This window comes from Diadema antillarum, unplaced genomic scaffold (genome assembly GCF_040938485.1).
Source record: "Diadema antillarum isolate AM-2024a unplaced genomic scaffold, OU_Dant_1.0 seq00001411_RagTag, whole genome shotgun sequence".
In the NCBI taxonomy this organism is placed as follows: domain Eukaryota; kingdom Metazoa; phylum Echinodermata; class Echinoidea; order Diadematoida; family Diadematidae; genus Diadema; species Diadema antillarum.
This window is the reverse complement of record NW_027272165.1, coordinates 96,761-115,740: the sequence shown is the minus strand read 5'-3', so window position 1 is coordinate 115,740 and position 18,980 is coordinate 96,761. Positions and strand designations below refer to the sequence as shown.

At 37.9% G+C, this 18,980-nt stretch overlaps 1 protein-coding gene across 1 annotated transcript in view; it reads right to left on the bottom strand.

The window, feature by feature from the left end:
• LOC139709165 (uncharacterized) overlaps positions 1–18,980 on the bottom strand; it is a 71,097-nt gene that overhangs the window by 39,724 nt on the left and 12,393 nt on the right. The window contains exons 4-8 of the mRNA XM_071621120.1: positions 10,262–10,496; positions 9,392–9,559; positions 9,273–9,331; positions 1,172–1,398; positions 520–693 (exon numbers count right to left, since the gene is read on the bottom strand). Of these exons, the coding sequence (XP_071477221.1) occupies positions 520–693; positions 1,172–1,398; positions 9,273–9,331; positions 9,392–9,559; positions 10,262–10,496 (863 nt within the window). The remainder of the gene's footprint in view (positions 1–519; positions 694–1,171; positions 1,399–9,272; positions 9,332–9,391; positions 9,560–10,261; positions 10,497–18,980) is intronic.

Here is an 18,980-nt window from a genome sequence, read left to right as displayed (position 1 = left end):
ATTTTGTAGCAAAATGTACAATATAGGTCAAAAATCAAGGTCAAAGGTCAAAGAAGTCAAAGGTCAAAATTCTGTGTACAAGTTTTCAAGCCCTCACCTAGTGCCATCACATAAAGCAAACGGAATCGAAATCGGGTTAGAAATGGCAAAGGAGTAGCATTTTGTAGCAAAATGTACAATGTAGGTCAAAGGTCACGGTCAAAGGTCACAACTGAAATTCTGTGTAGAAGTTTCAAAGCTCCCATGTAGTGCTATCATATAAAGCAAACAGAATCAAAATTGGCTCATAAATGACAGAGAAGAAGCAAATTGAAGATTTTGATCACACACGGATGCACACACAGACAGACACACACACAGACACACACACGTTCGGAGCCTGTTTCACAGTCCCCTGCTCGAACTCGTTCGGCGGGGACAACTAAAATGACAAGCCTGATCTCAGACACAGTCAGCCTTCCATGATTGGCTATGGGGATGGTGTTCCGATGGAACACTGACACACAGAGAGAAAAAAACACTGACCTTAAACTTTGCCTGCTTTTCCTGCACCCCTCGGAGCTCCTCCACATACCAGCGGGCGCAGGGCAGACTGCAGCGGGATGCGTTCAGCACCAGAAGAATCAGCTGCACCAGGTCGTTGACCTCCCGCCTCTTGTCGTCCTCCTCCAAGACCTCCAGAGGATCAGAATCCTGCAGAGGAGAGAATTGGAGGGGATATTTTGGCATGGTTTCTGCAGTCTGTTGGTGTTTTGTCATCTTCAATGGCTTGAGGGAAAACAAGTTCAGGCATCATCAAAATTAAGTCCAATTGTAGGGTTGCAATGTAGGATATCCCAATTCTAGGACTATTCATGATAATTAGTCAAATATTTTTCAGGCTATGATTTGCTGACAAAAACATCATACTAAGAGATTCTTATGCTTAACATTAATGTGACCAAAGGATGACTACAATACCTTAGCACTCTAACAAAATCACTTTTAAATAGATTCAAATAATGCAGCCCCAGCCCTCCCCCCCCCCCCAAAAAAAAAAGCTGCAGTAATACTAACTACATAGGCACTGTATTCTTGGAAGGAATGTACAGTGTAGACAAACAAACAAAAGCTGAAATCATCCAACTTTGGTATTACAAAGCAAAAACACAATAACAATGATATAACTTACATTTGGAATGTAGTCCGGCTGGGGGCAGTAGTAAGGTGGGGCAGGCAGGTAGAACTCCTCCGGCACCAGTGTTGAGAACCCCTGGGCCAGAACCAGGCACTCCTCCACCATGCTCTCCACCAGCCAGGGGGTGGGGTCCTGGCCGCTGAGGGTGGCGGCCATCAGGATGTCGGTCAGTGTCTGACTGACCATCACCTGGGCCATCTTGTCATCCTCCACAAGTGAACCTTTCAGGGGGAAAATTTGTGTTGTCGTGGTGATACGTGAATAGGAATGTAAACACTCCATACTCTTTTTTTTAAAGACAGAATGATAAAAGGCATCACTTTATTAGTCAAGCAATAATGATAATGACGACAGTAGAATTCGTCGCTGAATCCACGAACCGGCACACGCGCACCGCCGGTGCGCGAAGTACATTTCGAGTAAATCGCATTTAAAGATTTCTGTTTTTTCAAACTATTAGTAAGATATGTTAATGGAATTGATTTTCAACAAATTTCAATGTGACGTACGAGGAGAATCTGCTCTTTCTTGCTATACATAACAATTTTCCCAGTGATGTAAAATATGCACACAGTAAGGCTATAAAGTTGTGTGTCGTTTTGTGAAAACTCCAGACTAGGTCCGAAAAAATCCACGAACCGGCACACAGCGCTTAGTGTCACACATCGCGTTCAGGATTCTCCGCAAAATAAATCCACGAACCGGCACACAGCGCTTAGTGTCGCACATAGCGTTCAGGATTCTCCGCAAAATAAATCCACGAACCGGCACATAGCGCTTAGTGTCGCACATGATGTTCAGGATTTACCGCAAAATAAATCCACGAACCGGCACACTGCTCTTGTGCCGCACATAGCGTTCAGGATTCTCCGCAAAATAAATTGGTTACAGCTCGTTATTCCGAAGGTTCGTTATTCCAAAGGTTCTTTGGTCCGAAGGTTCATTAATTCGAAAATGAAATAAGGTTCGTTATTCCGAAGGTTCGTTATTCCGAAAATGAAACAAAACTCGTTATTCCAAAGGTTCGTTACGGACCCTATACCCTATCATTTCGGATTAAAACCTTCGGAATAAAGAACCCTATTTCATTTTCGGATAAACGAGCCTTCGGAATAGCGAACCCTATTTCACTTTCGGGTTAACGAACCTTCGGAATAACGCCCCAAATGTTCGGATTATCGAACCCTATTTCATTTTCGGATTAACAAACGTCTAGGTATAGGGAATTTGTGTGTTTCACGATTAACGAACCTTCGGAATAACGAACCTTCGGAATAGCGAACCTTCGGAATAACGAACAGCACCCAATAAATTCACGAAACGGCACATGGCTGTCAAATTTATCCCTGGTTAAGGTTATTTCACTAAGAAAAGTTTAAATCACAATTAGCTCTTCTAGTAATCCTAGCACTGTGCTCTTGGCATTGTAAATCTAATATCCGTTGATAAAAGTATTGTAGATTAGTAGTTCTTATTTCGATCATGGAGCTTCATGTTTAGATCTTTACTTTTTTTTTGTTTCTTTCATCATCATCATCATCATCATCCTCTACACTTGGTCTTTTTCGAGAAATAATGACATTTTCAAGCACTCTCAAGTCCTGTATTATATTCAATCATTCATTAAAGGAAGAAATACACATTCCTTTTTAACAAATGACATTTATTTTTATTAGATTATATTCAACATTTAATTCGTGCAGAACTGAAGAAAAAAGAAATCTAGGAAAAATAATTGTTTGAACATATATTCATTACTATAATTATGTTGTATTGTTTCCAAGTATCATAGGTTGTACAATTCATTAAACGGATTTCCACATTTCATTTTCAGCCAAATTCAAAGTGCATTACTATGGTACCAGGTATTCCGTAACGAAAAATATAATAAGCAAAACTGCTGTTAAATCAGAAGCTGTTGAAATGAGACAGTAGTTCATTCAATCATAATTTAAAGTAACTATATTTCCCGTAATGAAAGAAATCTTGACATACATGTTCTAATGAACAAGACAATTTCCAGGAACCCATACCACAATGAAATAGAAATACATTACATTGTACCTTTACACAATATTCCTTTACCTTCATAGAATAAAATATTGCTTAGTATTAGTATTTCTTATATCCAGTTCTCACCCCAAAAAAAGAAGGAATCTTTTTTTTTCTTATCATCAAATTAAATACTAGCCATCTCTACTTTTTCGGAATTGATTATAAAAATGTATTGTTCTCGCAGCTTTCAGCTCTCTGGCAGAAAGAAATTTCATTTTCATTCCAAATCGTCATAATATCAATCTCGTTTCTTACTCCAAAATCAGTTACTGGATATTCCCTATACACGAATTAATGACAAGTTTTGCCTCTTAAACTTTACTGTTGTTTAAGTATGATTTATTCTAATTGGAGAAATAAAGTCCAACCTCTTCAAAGCAAACATTTCTCCAAACAGTACAAAGATGCACTGTATTGTTAAACACTTTACAGAGTTATCTACACAAGTAATGTTCTTTTAAAAAGATTTCATAGAGATGAATTTCTACCTGATATTTTTACTATAAATTTACGTGGAAATTATCAGTTTTGATATCTCTTCGAGTATCACACTTTCCACATTCAGATTCGTTAACGCAATCAAATTTTTCATGTTTTTATATTTCTGTGGTTCTTTACTTCACAAATATTTCTGTATATAATTTTCTGCACATATATCTATAAATAATATTGACACCATGAAACAAGGTGACTGTTTTTTTTTTTCTGGCACTGTACATGTTTACAAGTAGACTGTTAAAGTATCAGACCTGCAATTCTTCATTTTTTCTTTGAAAAATGAAATCCACAACAATTTTCAATATGAAAAGATATAGATAATGACGGCCATGCTGTAAGTCCTGATGTGGACACAGACTGCAAGAATATGGATGTGTACTGCAGTACACGTATCATCCAATAAAACATTTTCTGTCAGAGTTTATTATTCATTCTCCTCGAGTTGCAGAGCAAGCAGAGGAAATGTAAGCATCCAATTGCTTATAACCCTCTTGCAGTCTCCTAATACCTTTCTAACTCGCACAACTTGACTTGAAGCTTGGTCCTGACTTTGGTTAATGTCTGCTGTGGGTGTCCCAGGTGCTGGGGTACGCATGATTAAAAAATACTGAGAATCGTTAACGGGGTTGGCCTAATGGCGGCCTGGCTAACGGAGACAAAATGAATAGTATGATAGGTGAGCTGCTTCACAAAAAAAGTAAAAGAAAATACATTTTATATGGATTTTGATACTTATATAGTTTTTGCTGTGAAAAGCACTGTTAAGCCAAAGAGAATGGAAGCATACTACAGTGGAAATTGAGGATGGCATCATTGTGACAAAGCTGCATGGAGAGACCCATGGATTGATGGTTATCACGAGTAATGCCAGTGAAAAAAGTGACAGTGTAAGATACAGTACATAGGATTAATGTCCCTTAATGTCCCCTTGATTCGATCACATACAACATTTGGAAAATTTGAGACTCCATTGATAAACACATAGCAGTACGTTCAGTTCATGATTTCTTCATTTGACATGTCGATTTCATCATTAATTAGTTTGTGGATTGTCAGTCAAACAGATACAGAGATAACAAGCTATCCCAGACTCTGCTGCAAAAGTAGTGTTCAAATTTAAAACGAAATATATATAATATACATTAACACAAACTTCACTGGTTCTAAGAAGCTTGCACTGGCTTAAAGTCAAAATTCACATTCAGTACAAAATGTTGATATTAACTTTTGAATACACACTATTTGAGAGAACTACTTTGAATAGCAGACACACCAGAGAGAAACTGTTGTTCAAAAGGCAGGGACTTATTTGTTATGCTGAATAAAAAAGCAACAACATACATATTTGCTCGTCATGTCTCTACCATATGGAATAATCTACCCCAGAATTTAAACTAATTTACAAATCTTAATCTAAGTCTGCCTTGGGAATGTCTTCATTACAGTCTTAACATGAAACAAGGTATTATTGTTATTGCAATTGTATGTTTTTGTGTGATCATTTTTATCCTTGAGCACATAGGGACATAATACAGAATGTTCTATGTGCTATATATAAGCACTGTTGATTATTGTTATTATTACTTTTATTATCATTTATATTATTATTATTAATATCATCGTTATTTCCATCACTATTGTTATTATCATTATTATTATTAGCAGTAGTAGTAGTATCATTATTATTGCTATTATTATCATTATAATTATTATTATTAAAATGATTTTATAATCCCACTACCCCCCCCCCCCCCCCCCATTTATGCACACACACAACCCAAAGTCATTAAATAGGACATTAAGCAGAACATCGAGGTAATGTTCTGCCAGAACCTGACTGCCCATTCATCACTCACACACGTTTGTGAAAAGTTCGCTGAGTGCTGTCTGGAGCAACTCTGTGATTGTAGTGAAATATTGCTATGCTCTCCTTCCGTAATGATCCATGGCTTGGACTTTGGTGCAGATGTTCAGCTCAGCCACCCTAGTCATTTGAAGCTGTTCCGGGTTTCTCTTTGCTTTCTCCACTTCGACATATCCAGTAGACAGTTGTCATCAGCTTCTCTCCCTATATGCAAAGATGAACAATTGTTTTTCACGACAATGTTACTTCTATATTGCAGAGGGGAATGATGACATTTGAGACAACAGTCATAACATACTACTTAATCAATTTTCCACATCTGTAAAACTATATTGATTTGCCTGAGAAAATAATCATATAATGTTCCTTTCATATCAACACTTTGGTAATGTTTTGCTCAAAAGTGCTAATGCAATTCTGTTGAATTATAAGTTTTAATCAATGTGATAATGTACATAACAAGACTATACTAGGATAACTCCTAATTGTCCATTGGCACTGGATTTTCTGAGCAATATCTATGACAAAATAAAACCCAATACTACATGAGTAGGTGCTGCACTGATTGCTGTTTATATCTTGCTCACCTTTAGCTCAGTGCACAATGTAACCTTTGAATGGTGAATGAATACATTGTTGACTAGAATCAGGGGCAGAACTGAAGTAAAGAATAAGACAAAGAATAAAGAAAGCAGAACATCACAAGTGAAAATCAGTGACATAGTCAACACCATGTAAGTAAAGTCTCAGACTATTACAACATTTGACTTCTGAGTGTACAAAGTAAAAAAAAACCAACAACATTAATATTAATGAAGCTTTGAATTTATATTGAGACCTTTCATTTTCATTGTCTTTGCCAAGTATTTGTCATACCGTATGTGCCATTGACTTTTGCAGAGCTGATGGTATCGCATATCAGTACAGAGAGCTGCTCATTCCCCATCTCCATTGTCCCTCCCCCCCCCCCAAAAAAAAAAACACACAGCAAACATAAAAAACACACACAACTACAATTAAAACAGAAGTGAAAGATACATGACACTGAAGAAATGCATACCAGTACCATATCAAGATCAGATTGAGAGACAGCATTGCCTTTATACCAAAATGCAGCATGACTGCAGGTAATTAGATGTCAAAATGTCGGATCCCATGTTATGTCAGTGCTTCACGTCCATCAAAACTACAAATACAGTTGTAATTTTAAAAAAAAAGAGTAAGATACATAATCATTTCAGTACGATATGTGAAAAGTCAAATTATTAGTCGTATGCCTGCACTGTGTACTAGTATTACACACTGGTCTGTCTAAATCCTTGTCAGATAGTAATTTAACTTACGGTTCTTGTTCAAGCTTGTGATGATGGTAGAAATCTACAGGAATGCAGTTTGGAGTACAATTTTGTAAAGCAGCCCATCATCGAAGAACATCACTCATTTAAGTCCAGTCTGCAAGTTGTTGCGTTGTCCACACAAATGCCTCAATATCTGTTTGGAATGGAAGATGAATGCAAGATGTCAGTTACATGAAAATCCATCACTACTTACAATTCTGTAAGATCATCAATATGAGCCACAAATTTCCAAAACATCACACTGCCCCCTTCCCCACCTCCTTTTCAGGTCTACATTATATGGCTTATTAGAATCTGAAGTTTGAGAACATCACTATGGTCGATTTTTACAATTTGCACAGCTCTGAATCCTTCATGCCTCCCCCCCCCCCCCCCAAAAAAAAAAAAAAACCCACTGTGTTTCAAAGAACCATCGATTGTAGAAGATCAAAACAAGCAAATATCACAAACTAAGGCAAAATTACTTGCCAGGTACATGTTTATAATGTTTACATTTAGGCCTATAGCATGATATAACAATTTATGAATTCAGGTGCTGAGCATTAACCTTGCGTAACAAATATGTTTTTGCTTGCTGTCTATCCAAATCAAATTTGCTGGTACACGTGTATGATATTCACGACAACATTATCAAACCTTATTGTTGTTCGTAACGCCTCGCCCCCAATTTAGAGGAAGACCTTTCTCATTTAGATTTTAGCATAAGTAGCTTTAAATCATTTTTCCCCCATTGAGACTTCAAGGGTAATCAGCGACATAACATCACAGTAACCTGGACAGGTAAAGGCATTCAAGATCACTATCAATAATTTAACACTGTAACACAGTTAACTATCTACATTAGATCTAGAAGAACTGTGCGGGATAGATAATTCCTGGAAGATTCAGAGTGAGTAAGAGAGCTAATTTACCTGGGAAGAAGTAGGCCGTAGCATTACATACTTGAGCTCGTATTACAGGCAACAATAAAATTATACAATATATCACCATTTAGTGCGTTACAAATTCGATACAAATGTGAGACGAGTTCATTTGACTCTAGTTCGAACCGCTTTCCCTATTCTTCACTTACACCGAATAATAGCTGTGGGACTGCAAACGTAGAGCACGAAGCTAGGACAGAGCCAAACTAAGTCATTGTGACCTGTTAGAGTACATATTTACACTCTTTGGATATTCTAATTCCTTATTCACAAATCTACATTCAATAAGGTGACAAATTCGAATAATTTAACTATCAATACAGAGCGATATGTAACTTTACCGATTTCATCTGTCTGGTTTCCGCTGCTCTGGGCGCAGCCATTTTGGACGAGCGCGTACGAGGACGTTTGACAGATCAGTGATTTTTGATGACATCCGGCGTGTACGCACGCTATAGTGCCACTTCGTGAAAATCCAGACCGACTAGTCGGAGTTTTCACGAAGTGGCATAGTCGTTATTATTACGTAATTACTTGAGATTGAGGTTCAAAAAATTGTCAGGTTGTAGAACTCAGTATATACTATCATAATATGCAAAAATCTCAAAATCGAAAATTAACTCGATTTTGGCCGGTTGTGCCGGTTCGTGGATTCAGCGACGAATTGATAGCTCTGTAAGTGTTTGGAAGAAGGAGACCACATTTGCACACCCTCCAAATTTTTATATAGTACAAGTGCAGTATTTATCCAAGATTTTCATTATCAAATCACAAGCTTGCTGTTTATAGTGACAGCTCACGGCCTAATGTATTGTTTCAATTCAACAAATTTGTGATTGTGATAATGTTAATTTAAGTTGTTGTACCATCTTCACAACATCCTGAAATGGTATCATAATTGTCATTCAGAGAAATCTTCATCCTAAAAATGTCTACTATAGAGTCTTGAAGTGATGATGTCACAGTCTATTGTGTTACAACATAGACTGGGCTGGAACCAGGTGGGTACATAAACACTTGGGCCAAGTGAGGTTGTTTAGAAACAGTTTCCATGGCAGTGAATGCCTATGACATCACACTTTAGTACTCCATGAGCCTAAAGCTCACTGCACTGCTACCACTGTGCTCAGAGCTATGATATCACTCTGACATCATACGCTATTAAAGCAGGAGGGCAATAATGCCATATGATTCAATATACTCATGCCATTTAGCATCATGACTGAAAAAAGATGAGAATACCACAATGTTGGTAATCATATTCTATATCTCACTTCCACCTTTCTATTCTATATCAATGTGCTTTAAAGGAAACGACAATATGAAGTGCTTTACAATATTATCTATTTTTGGTTGTGATGCTATTGTCATTATCATTGCCTTGATGCCACACTCACAGACAGAGGAGCTCTTTCTCAGGGGTGTGGCAGGAGCCTCCAGGAGCCCCCCGCTGCTGCTGGACCCCCTCCTTGGGCTCTCGGAGAAGGAGCCAGTCCTCTTGACCCCGGAGAAGGACCCGGACCGCTTCACACCAGAGAAGGACCCCGCCCGCTGGACCTTCTTCCCATCCTGGGCACCGTTGTGGGGGTCAAGGATGGGGGTCTGGAGGATGGAGTTTAGCCCCTCCCTGAGGAGGGTGGTGGGAGAGAGGCTGGGAGGGAGGGTGAGGCACTCATCCAGGCTCCTATAGGGAATGAAAACATTGCATTCAAAAAATGCATTTAGAACAGACAATTTGGAACAGCTTGTTTTCATAACAGATATGAAATCAGTCAGATTTTCGTAAGCCTTTCACCAAAATCTCTTCTTGTTCTTTTTTTTTCTATTTTTCTTTCAGTGTGTTGGTATGGACAGAAAGATGCTGAAAATTGCAGTACATCATATATGCACAAAATTAAGCTGGAAAAAACAGAGGGGAAATATTATTCATACATTGTTGCTTTTCTCCACGACAATACTATCACTACCCATGTTCAGACAAGCACCCAAAGTCCAGAGGCTGTGCTGCCAACATTAAATGTGGTTACAAAGTGAACCTTTGCTTTCAAGAAGGAAGAAGGTTGAGAGGGAGCAAAAAGCTCATTTTCTTTTTTACCAGGAAATATCTGAAGGAAGTTTAACATCTCATTTTGAAATCACATACGAAGAACAGTCACAACTTTGACAGGGTGGTTTTATTTTTGTAATGTGTAAATTCACGGAAGCTCACCATACACTTTTTACAGAGAATATCATCATATGTACCCCCTCAATTTGTTGCATTCATGCAGTCAAAGCAAGGTAATTTTTTCTTACTTATATGTTGTATATAATATTTGCCTGACAGTTAAAATCATCTGAAAATCTACAGTAAAATTCATATTCTGTTGTGGCCTCAAATGATCACCTTTCTGCCTCTTCCATGAGTTGACCTTTGACCTGTGATGAGTAGACCACAGCCAAGGTGAACGCACTCTTCCAGTCCCCTAGTTGGTGTGCCAGCCAGACCGCCTCAGGGACCAGGCCGGACACCAGGAAGAGGTTCAGGGCAGTCTCCACTGTCCACTTCTCCGAGAGTTCCTGCTGCCTGACCGCCCGGTTCACTTCCTCCTGACCAATGTCCAGCCGTCTTTCTTGGGTTTCTAACATACACACAAACAAACAAACAAGATACTAAATCTAAAATCTAAAACTAGAAATGTCGCTACGGCGACTGATGCCTCCACCATAATGCATGATTCTCCCAATAGGTGTATAGTACAATGTCTTCACAATGTGTGATGACAGTTTCAAATACATGTAACTGGCAAAATATCGAAATAACAGGTTTGTCAGAAATATCTTGAATGTTCACTTTCCATGAACTGGGTTTGCTATAATTGTCTATTAAAGAGTGCAGGTACACATATTTGGGGAATTGAAAATTTTTACTTGATTTCTGACCGACATTATCATAAGTTTATGCATTGAGTATAATTTTCAAGGTATGAAGAAAGAGTGTAATTACAGTACAAAATATATCTTTTTTTTTTCATTTAAACCTGACCTTTGACCCTTAACCTTTGACCTTTGACCTTCTGGCTAGAAATTTCCAAGGGAATCTCCATTAAGTAATACATGTACATATATTAAATTTTAAAACTAATAATGCAATCATTGCATATACTAGTATATGAGGGAAATAGTAACATTTTGAGGAGTTGACCTTGACCTTTGACCCCCTGACTATTGACCCATGACCCCTAAATTCCCTAGATAATCCCTGCCAGTCAGTACATGCATATGTACCAAGTTCCATGAAGATACATTGAACCATTTGCGAGAAAAGTGATATTGCAACATTTTCACCTAACCTTTGACCTTATGACTTGAAACTCTCTCTGGAGAATCTTTGCGCAGTAGTTCATGTCTACACTAAGTTTGAAGAAAATAACTGCGGGCATTGCATAGATATGGGGGAAATAGCAACATTTTTTAGCATTTGACCTTGACCTTTTGACCTTTGACCTCTTGTCAATGTCACTAGAATCTACTCAACTAATTGTCCCATCATACATCATCCTTGGACCAAGTTTGATGAAAGCTGCTTCATCCAGTTTTGAGTTATCACGTAAACAGATAAATTTTAGGATTTGACCTTGATCTTTGACCTTTGACCTCTGTCTGATTTCACTGAAAAACTAATCAAGTAATTGTCCCATCATACATCATCCTCCAACAAAGTTTGGTAAAATTTGCTCCATACAGTCTTGAGTTATCGCGTAAACGGATACAATTTCATGATTTGACCTTGACCTTTGACCTTTAGCCGATTTCACCCAAAATCTAATCAAATCGTTGCCCCATCATACTTCATACTTGGACCAAGTTTAGTAAAATTTCAGTAAATATTACTCAAGTTATCGCGTAAACGAAAGCGGACGGACGTACGGACGTACGGACGGACGGATGGACAACCCGAAAACATAATGCCTCCGGCACCACTTCGTGGCGGAGGCATAAAAAGAACAACACTGCTCCTTACTAAACATAGGTTGTAACTTTCCTATGCTAGAAATGTGCACTCATAAGAAAAATACACATGGTCAAACAAACATGTTTGTACACACAGATTGGTCCCCTTTCATTGTTTTTCCACCAATTCCTTTGTCTTTCCTCACATTAGAGTTGCGGGTATTCTTGAGCATTACAGAATTAGGCAATGGGTAGCTTGCTTTTACAGATCTTAACAAGTCACAGCAAAATGACAGGAATACAATGTATATGGATACATGTCCATTTACCAGTTGTACCTGTCTATATATTAAATACACTTGTATCTTACATATCAAATTATCTAATTGTATATCCTTCATCTCTGGATATATGCAATTCTATTCAAATTTCTGTGACTCTCTACCCCTCCCCTTTTGCTTTTGCCACTACATCTCTCTCCTGTCATACAGTAACAGTACTACAACCAAATCTCTCTTTTAACCCATTGAAGATGGACTAATTTTCCTATATACTATGTATAACATGCATTTTCCATTCACCCCAGCCCAAGAATACTCAGGACCAGTCTTTTAATAATAACATGCAGCTATTCCAGAACATATAACCTGTACTCAGAAATAAAGAAAAGTAGAGGACGTCAACATTCCCTGTTCATCTCATCTTGCAGCAGGGTAAGGTCATGCAAACAGTGGTACCCAGAAACTAACGCTGTTCGGCTGTCAGCACAGTTAGAAATAAATGCAGTATGCTGAGGGCTGTGATAAGCCAACTTGAATGTCATTGAATGCACATCACGGCGCGCATGACACCGTGCCTGCCTTATCATTCCCCCTGAACTTCTCTCGCTACCATACTCAATCCCAGCATCGACATATCTGTACATCCCATGTCCCAATCTTATCCTCAAATGACATTAACACCTTCCTTTAAACCTTGCATGCATCCACAGCGAACATATATTGTAGATGACACAGACAAGGCTTCCACAGTGCTGACAGATGTGGGGCAAAAGTCGCGCTGCGGAAGTTTGCATGTTTTACCGCGCACGCTCGTCAGCTGGAGGACGACGAACTAGACGCGAGTTTTCAAGTTTTGTGCCCCGCTCTTCGGAGTGCCTCAACATCCGACACATGATACCCAGGAAGAAGAAGATGTCAACAGGGCGGCCATGTTGTTGAAAACAAAAACAAAAGAGGACCGCATCCGAGAGCGTACATTGGGGCTTGTGAGGGCACATACAACACAAATGCATTATTTTGTCTCCCAATCATGTAGAGGAGTAGAGCACTGAAAATGGCAAAGGCAGTATCTCACAAGAAATATATCACAATAATAATGCATTTTAAAATGCATTTCATATTGAAATGCCAAATGTTATACATAGTAGGCCTAAATTAAGTGACCTCTCACAATATGTCACATGTAACACAGTGCAGTAAACTGCTTTTCACAATGATATCAGCAAATTATGTCAAGCCCCCCTCCCCCCCCCCCCAAAAAAAAAAAAGAAAAGAAAAAAGAACCCTCACGTCCAATGTATCCTTTCAAGATAATCCATCCATTTCAGGCAAAGGAATTTTTGAGACCCCATCAAAATATTTCAATAATCATGAATTACCATCTGTCACACTGCAAAATGTTAGGATAAAAATCACAAAAGATTTCGGAAGTATTTGATGACGTTTTATTAAAGCAGACTATTTTTGTGTACAATGCAACTAGTTTTAATAGCAATGAACAAGGGTTAGGAGTTCCAGCATTTGATTTAAAACCAAACTTGTAGTGTATTAAGTGGTTCCATGTGCCACTGTATGTGCCTCTATGCTCTGTGTAGATAATGAGTACCAGCCTGGATACCTCGCAAAGACGTTCTTCATAATCACGTGCTCTTAATAGGGTTCCTTGACCTTTTTTGCCCTCCCTTTTTTCTTCTTTCACCCTATCTCAGCTGTTTACTGGATGGTGCCCGAACAATGGGGGTGGTAATTGCTCGAATTAGCAGGCATTTCCTGCAGGGCACTGGGCGCACGGTGAATTGACAGTTTCGGCTGGCACGAGACCAAGTTCGAACAGCGCACTTGGTAGGAATTCCAGTCTGCGAGAGAGGGGATTGCTTCCGTCCATTACAAATTACAGAATCTTCGATGAAGGGAGGTATGGGGGGAATACAATAGCACAAAGCATGTTCAAGGTCTGGTATTAATTAAAGACTTACAATCAATCACTTGGAATTCATGTGTTACTTTTTTGACAAAACTGCAAACTGAAACTTTGTACAAGGAAGAACTCTGTTGATGCATTTATACATAAATGTACACTCTGAGTAGGTGTACCATTACTCAATATCAATTTTTCTGGAGAACTGATATTCAAATTTGATTGAAATTAATTTGTTACCTTTTTTGACAAACCTACAACCAACTGAAGCATATCATATGAAGAAACATTGTATCTAGGCTTATCAATCCAAAATCATGTAATTAATCTGACAAAGCCAACTGTAGCACATTTAAACCTGCCCAATGTACACTCTACACAGCACATACTTGTACATACTCTGAAGGCTCCTATACTCATCTTCATTTCAGACGTGATCTTCAGAGTATGTGAACATAGCAAGCAGCATGCCAAGGTAGCCTTTCATTCTTAATGGTGTTTTTCTCTAGTTTTGTTTTATGAGATTTTAATGTCAGTGGTATTAATTGCTAAAACAAAATCATATGTGAGATGCGTGCTTTGTTTAATGGCTTACCTGTTTGTTTTTAAATGAATTAAACCAATTGAATGGAATGAAATCAATTGAATTGAAAAGATCAAATCTGTAAAACGGACCACATTTCTGACTCTTTGATCTTTTCCTGTAGACCACCGATGCCATAAGTTTGGTATCCGCTCACAATCAAAAGTGACAAATGTCAAGGTTCTCCCTAACTCTTGTTGCACCGCGATCTTTGTCATCTAATTAATTAACATCATGGCAACTGAAATTAACCTCTATCCTGGAATTTTAAAGGTGATGTCACAGATATTCATTCTCTGGCAGGTGATAAAAAAAACCACACCAAATATGTCAAGGTGCGACCTGGATAGTGGCATTTATTTCAATACGCTGCCCACGGGCAATCAATTCCAAGCTTCAGAATAGATCATCATTCTACTTTTGGAAAAGAAACGGAACTATTAATAACTGATTGTGCATCAATCATGCTATGAATGTACTGTGATATTTAGATTACGGATTTGTCAATAAAAAATGCATGATCTCATACATTGTACATGCACATATTCAGTTATATGAAGGGCAAATGCATACTGCATTATGCTCTTTATTACCTCCCCCACGGAGATTATGTTTCTGTCAGCGTTGGTTTGTTTATCTGTCAGCGTTGGTTTGTTTATCTGTCTGTCTGTTTGTTTGCTTGTTTGTCAGTTTGCCAAATAATTCAATAAAGTTATGAACAGATTTGGATGAAATTTTCAGGGAAAGATGATTGAATTTTGGTAGTGATCTGGATTACTGTCTGGATCCAGGATTTTATCTGAATTTTTAAAGGTTTTTTTTTATTGGGAAATAGGGCCAACACATGAAAAAATTCCAGCTGAGTGTACCTGAGGTGCGCATACCCACACCGAGTTTGTGCTCGAAAGTAGAGACACTAGAAAGGATTCTATATCACTGGGAAATAAGGTCATTTCTATCATATATGGGTGGAAATGGGTTGCTTGGTAGAGGTCTGTGCTCTATGAGACAGTACTTTTCTAGTTTTGATTGTGCAATACTTCCCAACTTGGAGAAAATTTGCAAGTGATTGAATTCACATTGAAGAACATTTGTCAGGTGATAACATTATTATCTTATTTGTATTATGCGTGGCTCGTTGGGATAACTACAAGTATTGTTCTTCAAATTCATGAAATTCTTACGTCGAGGTGTTTTCATTGCAACTGATTGACAAATTGCCCTACATCGACGTAAATAAGCACTGAATTGATCAGTGTATGTACGTCCATGATTTTTTTTATCATGGCTACTACTAAAACACTGATCAATTCAGTGCTTATTTACGTCGATGTAGGGACATTTGTCAATCAGTTGCAAGTATTGTTCTGTCTCTAAAGAAAAGAATAACATCAAACCTCAACAACTGAACAATAAAATTGCCTGCTATATTTCTTTTCAAGGTGAAGTATTCCATTATTATTGGCAACATTCATAAGTTCTTGTTTGCAATACAAGCTCCATGTTTCCAAATTCTGGGATAGATTTGTCTTTTCTATCTAATGGCAGGCCATGCAGGTACAATGGATAAGATCTCATCCTTTGTTATAATAGTGCATTAAATGCACTCAGGAAGATTTGTGCAATTTCAATTTCAAGTATTATTTCAAGTTCATCTTAGTCATGACTTTCGAGAATGGACTTTGCAAACACTCACACACAGTAGAGTAAAGAACAATATGCACAAATAAATAATGGCCAGCCAAATACATTTATGTAGCAAGATCCTCCATGATTTCTGTCACAAAAAGATGTTTGTAGAATAGAAAACTTTGCATCACAAAAACTTGATATCATTTACTTGAGATATATAAACACCATACTGACTGCATAGATTTAAGTTGACCATTGTTTCTTTTATTCATGGGTTGAATCTCAGCATGAACTTCAACATGAATGCAATAAATAAATTTATATGGATGATCTCCAAAAAGGCTGGGTGTTTTGCTCAGCCCAAGGTCAGTATGACACAGTCACCACACAAACCACAGGTAGGGACCGTGTGTCTGGACTCTCGTCTTTTAATGTTGCGGTCGAAGAGTGCGACCACAATGGGGACATGTGAGAGATAGATCGAGAGAGAGAGAGAGAGACATCAAAAAGAGAGAGAGAGAGATGGAGAGGAAGAGGAGAGAGGGGGAGGGGGAGAGAGAGACTCGTTGGCAACTACATCATCATCATTACACAAGGTATATGTGCGAATGCTCGCAGCAGCTCGCAAGTGTCAAGTAAACAAGAAGTGCGAGGTTGGCAGGCGCTGACTGCCCCTCACAGCTGCGCCAGTCCGTCAACCGACCTCTGCTAAACGGGATGTAAGCGACTGTCTATCCTGAATCTTAATGTCTCTCCTCGTCTGCTTTCTTGTATTGTATTCCTTTTCGCTTGTTTTTTTCTTCTTATTTTGTGGGAAATTCGCATGTTTATCAGTAACATCCAGTCACCTGGCTGACAAGTGCCGCCCAAATGAATACGCAATGACTTTGAATTTCGGTCAGGTGGAGCTTTGTTTGCCATCACAAAACACTGGCAGCCGAAAGTTTTCCGTCTGCAGACGGCACATGTTACTGCGCTAATCTGATAACGGTAAAGTGCGTTTGACAAAACACTTGTTTAACGACTAAACATTTCTTTTATCTTTTTTTTTCTTTCTGTCTCCATGTTTTATTTTGTTTTTTCCTACGTGCAGAAGTAGAGAAGGCATGTTGAGCAACACCAATCCTAAACAAATGGTGAATAAACTTTGCATTTAATAAAGAAGACTGTCAGAAGATCAATAAGTACACAATACTAAGAACTGATGAAAAATTGCACATGTAAGAGAAATTAAATGAATGTAGTATGAAGTATGCATTAGATCATGCAGCCAAACTAAAATGGCTTTACTGTATATTAAGCAATTATAATACTTAACTTTCTGGCAACAATTTGTTTTCATCATTACTTGGTCAATTACTAGTAAACTTTATAACATAGAACTGAATTTTTAAGTCAGTTTCCCTTATACATTGTATGTCATTTCTAGATTGTAAATACAGTATCATAGACAGTCTCCATTTGTTTGTTTTGTGTTTTTTTATTTTTGTCCAGCAGTTTTAACATTTCAATTGTCAACACACCAAGGAAAACAAATGTATCAATGTGTTTAAATGTAATACATTGTAAGTGTAAGTAGACTGTAGACTAACTTTTCAAAGATGAAATAGGTTGAAATCAGCATTATACTAGAATGGAAGTCCACTCTTTTGTGATGGAAAACACACATGCTAGAATGCAAAATACATTTGATGTATTAAAAACTACTGATTAAACAACAACAACAGAATAGTCACATACCCCTCCCCCCCCCCAAAAAAAAAAAAAAGAAGGAGAAGTAAATACTCTATAGGAAAATAGGCTGTCATGGAATAGGAACAGATGACTGTGTACATGAAAAATGCTACAATCACATTTTTTTGGACTTCCCAAATGGCTGATGATCAGAAGGAACACTTCGGCACCAAAAATTGAAAGACTCACAAGTTGCCATGGCAACGCAATGTCGTCACTAGCTGAGGCACAGGATTAGTCCAAACAGGTGAAGGCTGACTCGACGGCGTGAGGGGTTTGCTTGAAACAATCGCTGACGGAACTGCCCTTGACTGAAAGCGCTCTCTTGTCAACTTCAAACAACTGGCGAAGGAGTTTCATGTACTGGCAACCAGTCACAGACTATCATAACTGAATCTATAATGTCTGTTTGTTTGTTCTTTCATTCCAGTGGACTTGATCTACTGGATTCATTTGTAACCATGTTACTTATCTTTATGTTTATAAATTCAGTTTTGCTTCTCTTCCTTCCCTTTGCTACCAAAAAAAAAGTGTTAAGTATTTTTTTTTTTCAAACACATGTATGGTTACTAGTACAGATTCCTAACTGCTACTTGAGGAATGACACGGATACACTAGAAGATAACCAGATATATAATATCCAAGTACGATACCAGTTATGTAAATGTCTTCAATACATAACATTAGCAGCAAAAATTGGATAACATGTGTAATAAAAATTTCAAATGTACTCATAAATGTATGTGACTCAATTTGTTGCACTATCTTACCAGTTCTCATTGAAAAAAGAAAAGAAAAAAGAAATGTGAGAATCCAACCCAAGTGTATGCCCGTGATTTTTTTTTATCATGGTCATTACTAAAACATTGAATAATTGATACTTATTCACTTCGATGAAGAGTAATATGTCAATCAGTTGCAATTAATGAATCAATTTGAAAAAAAAAACAAACAAACAAAAGTTGTAGAAATGTTGTCTTCAAAAGACCTTGTAGCATGGGATTTATGGAGTGCGATGGTGGGA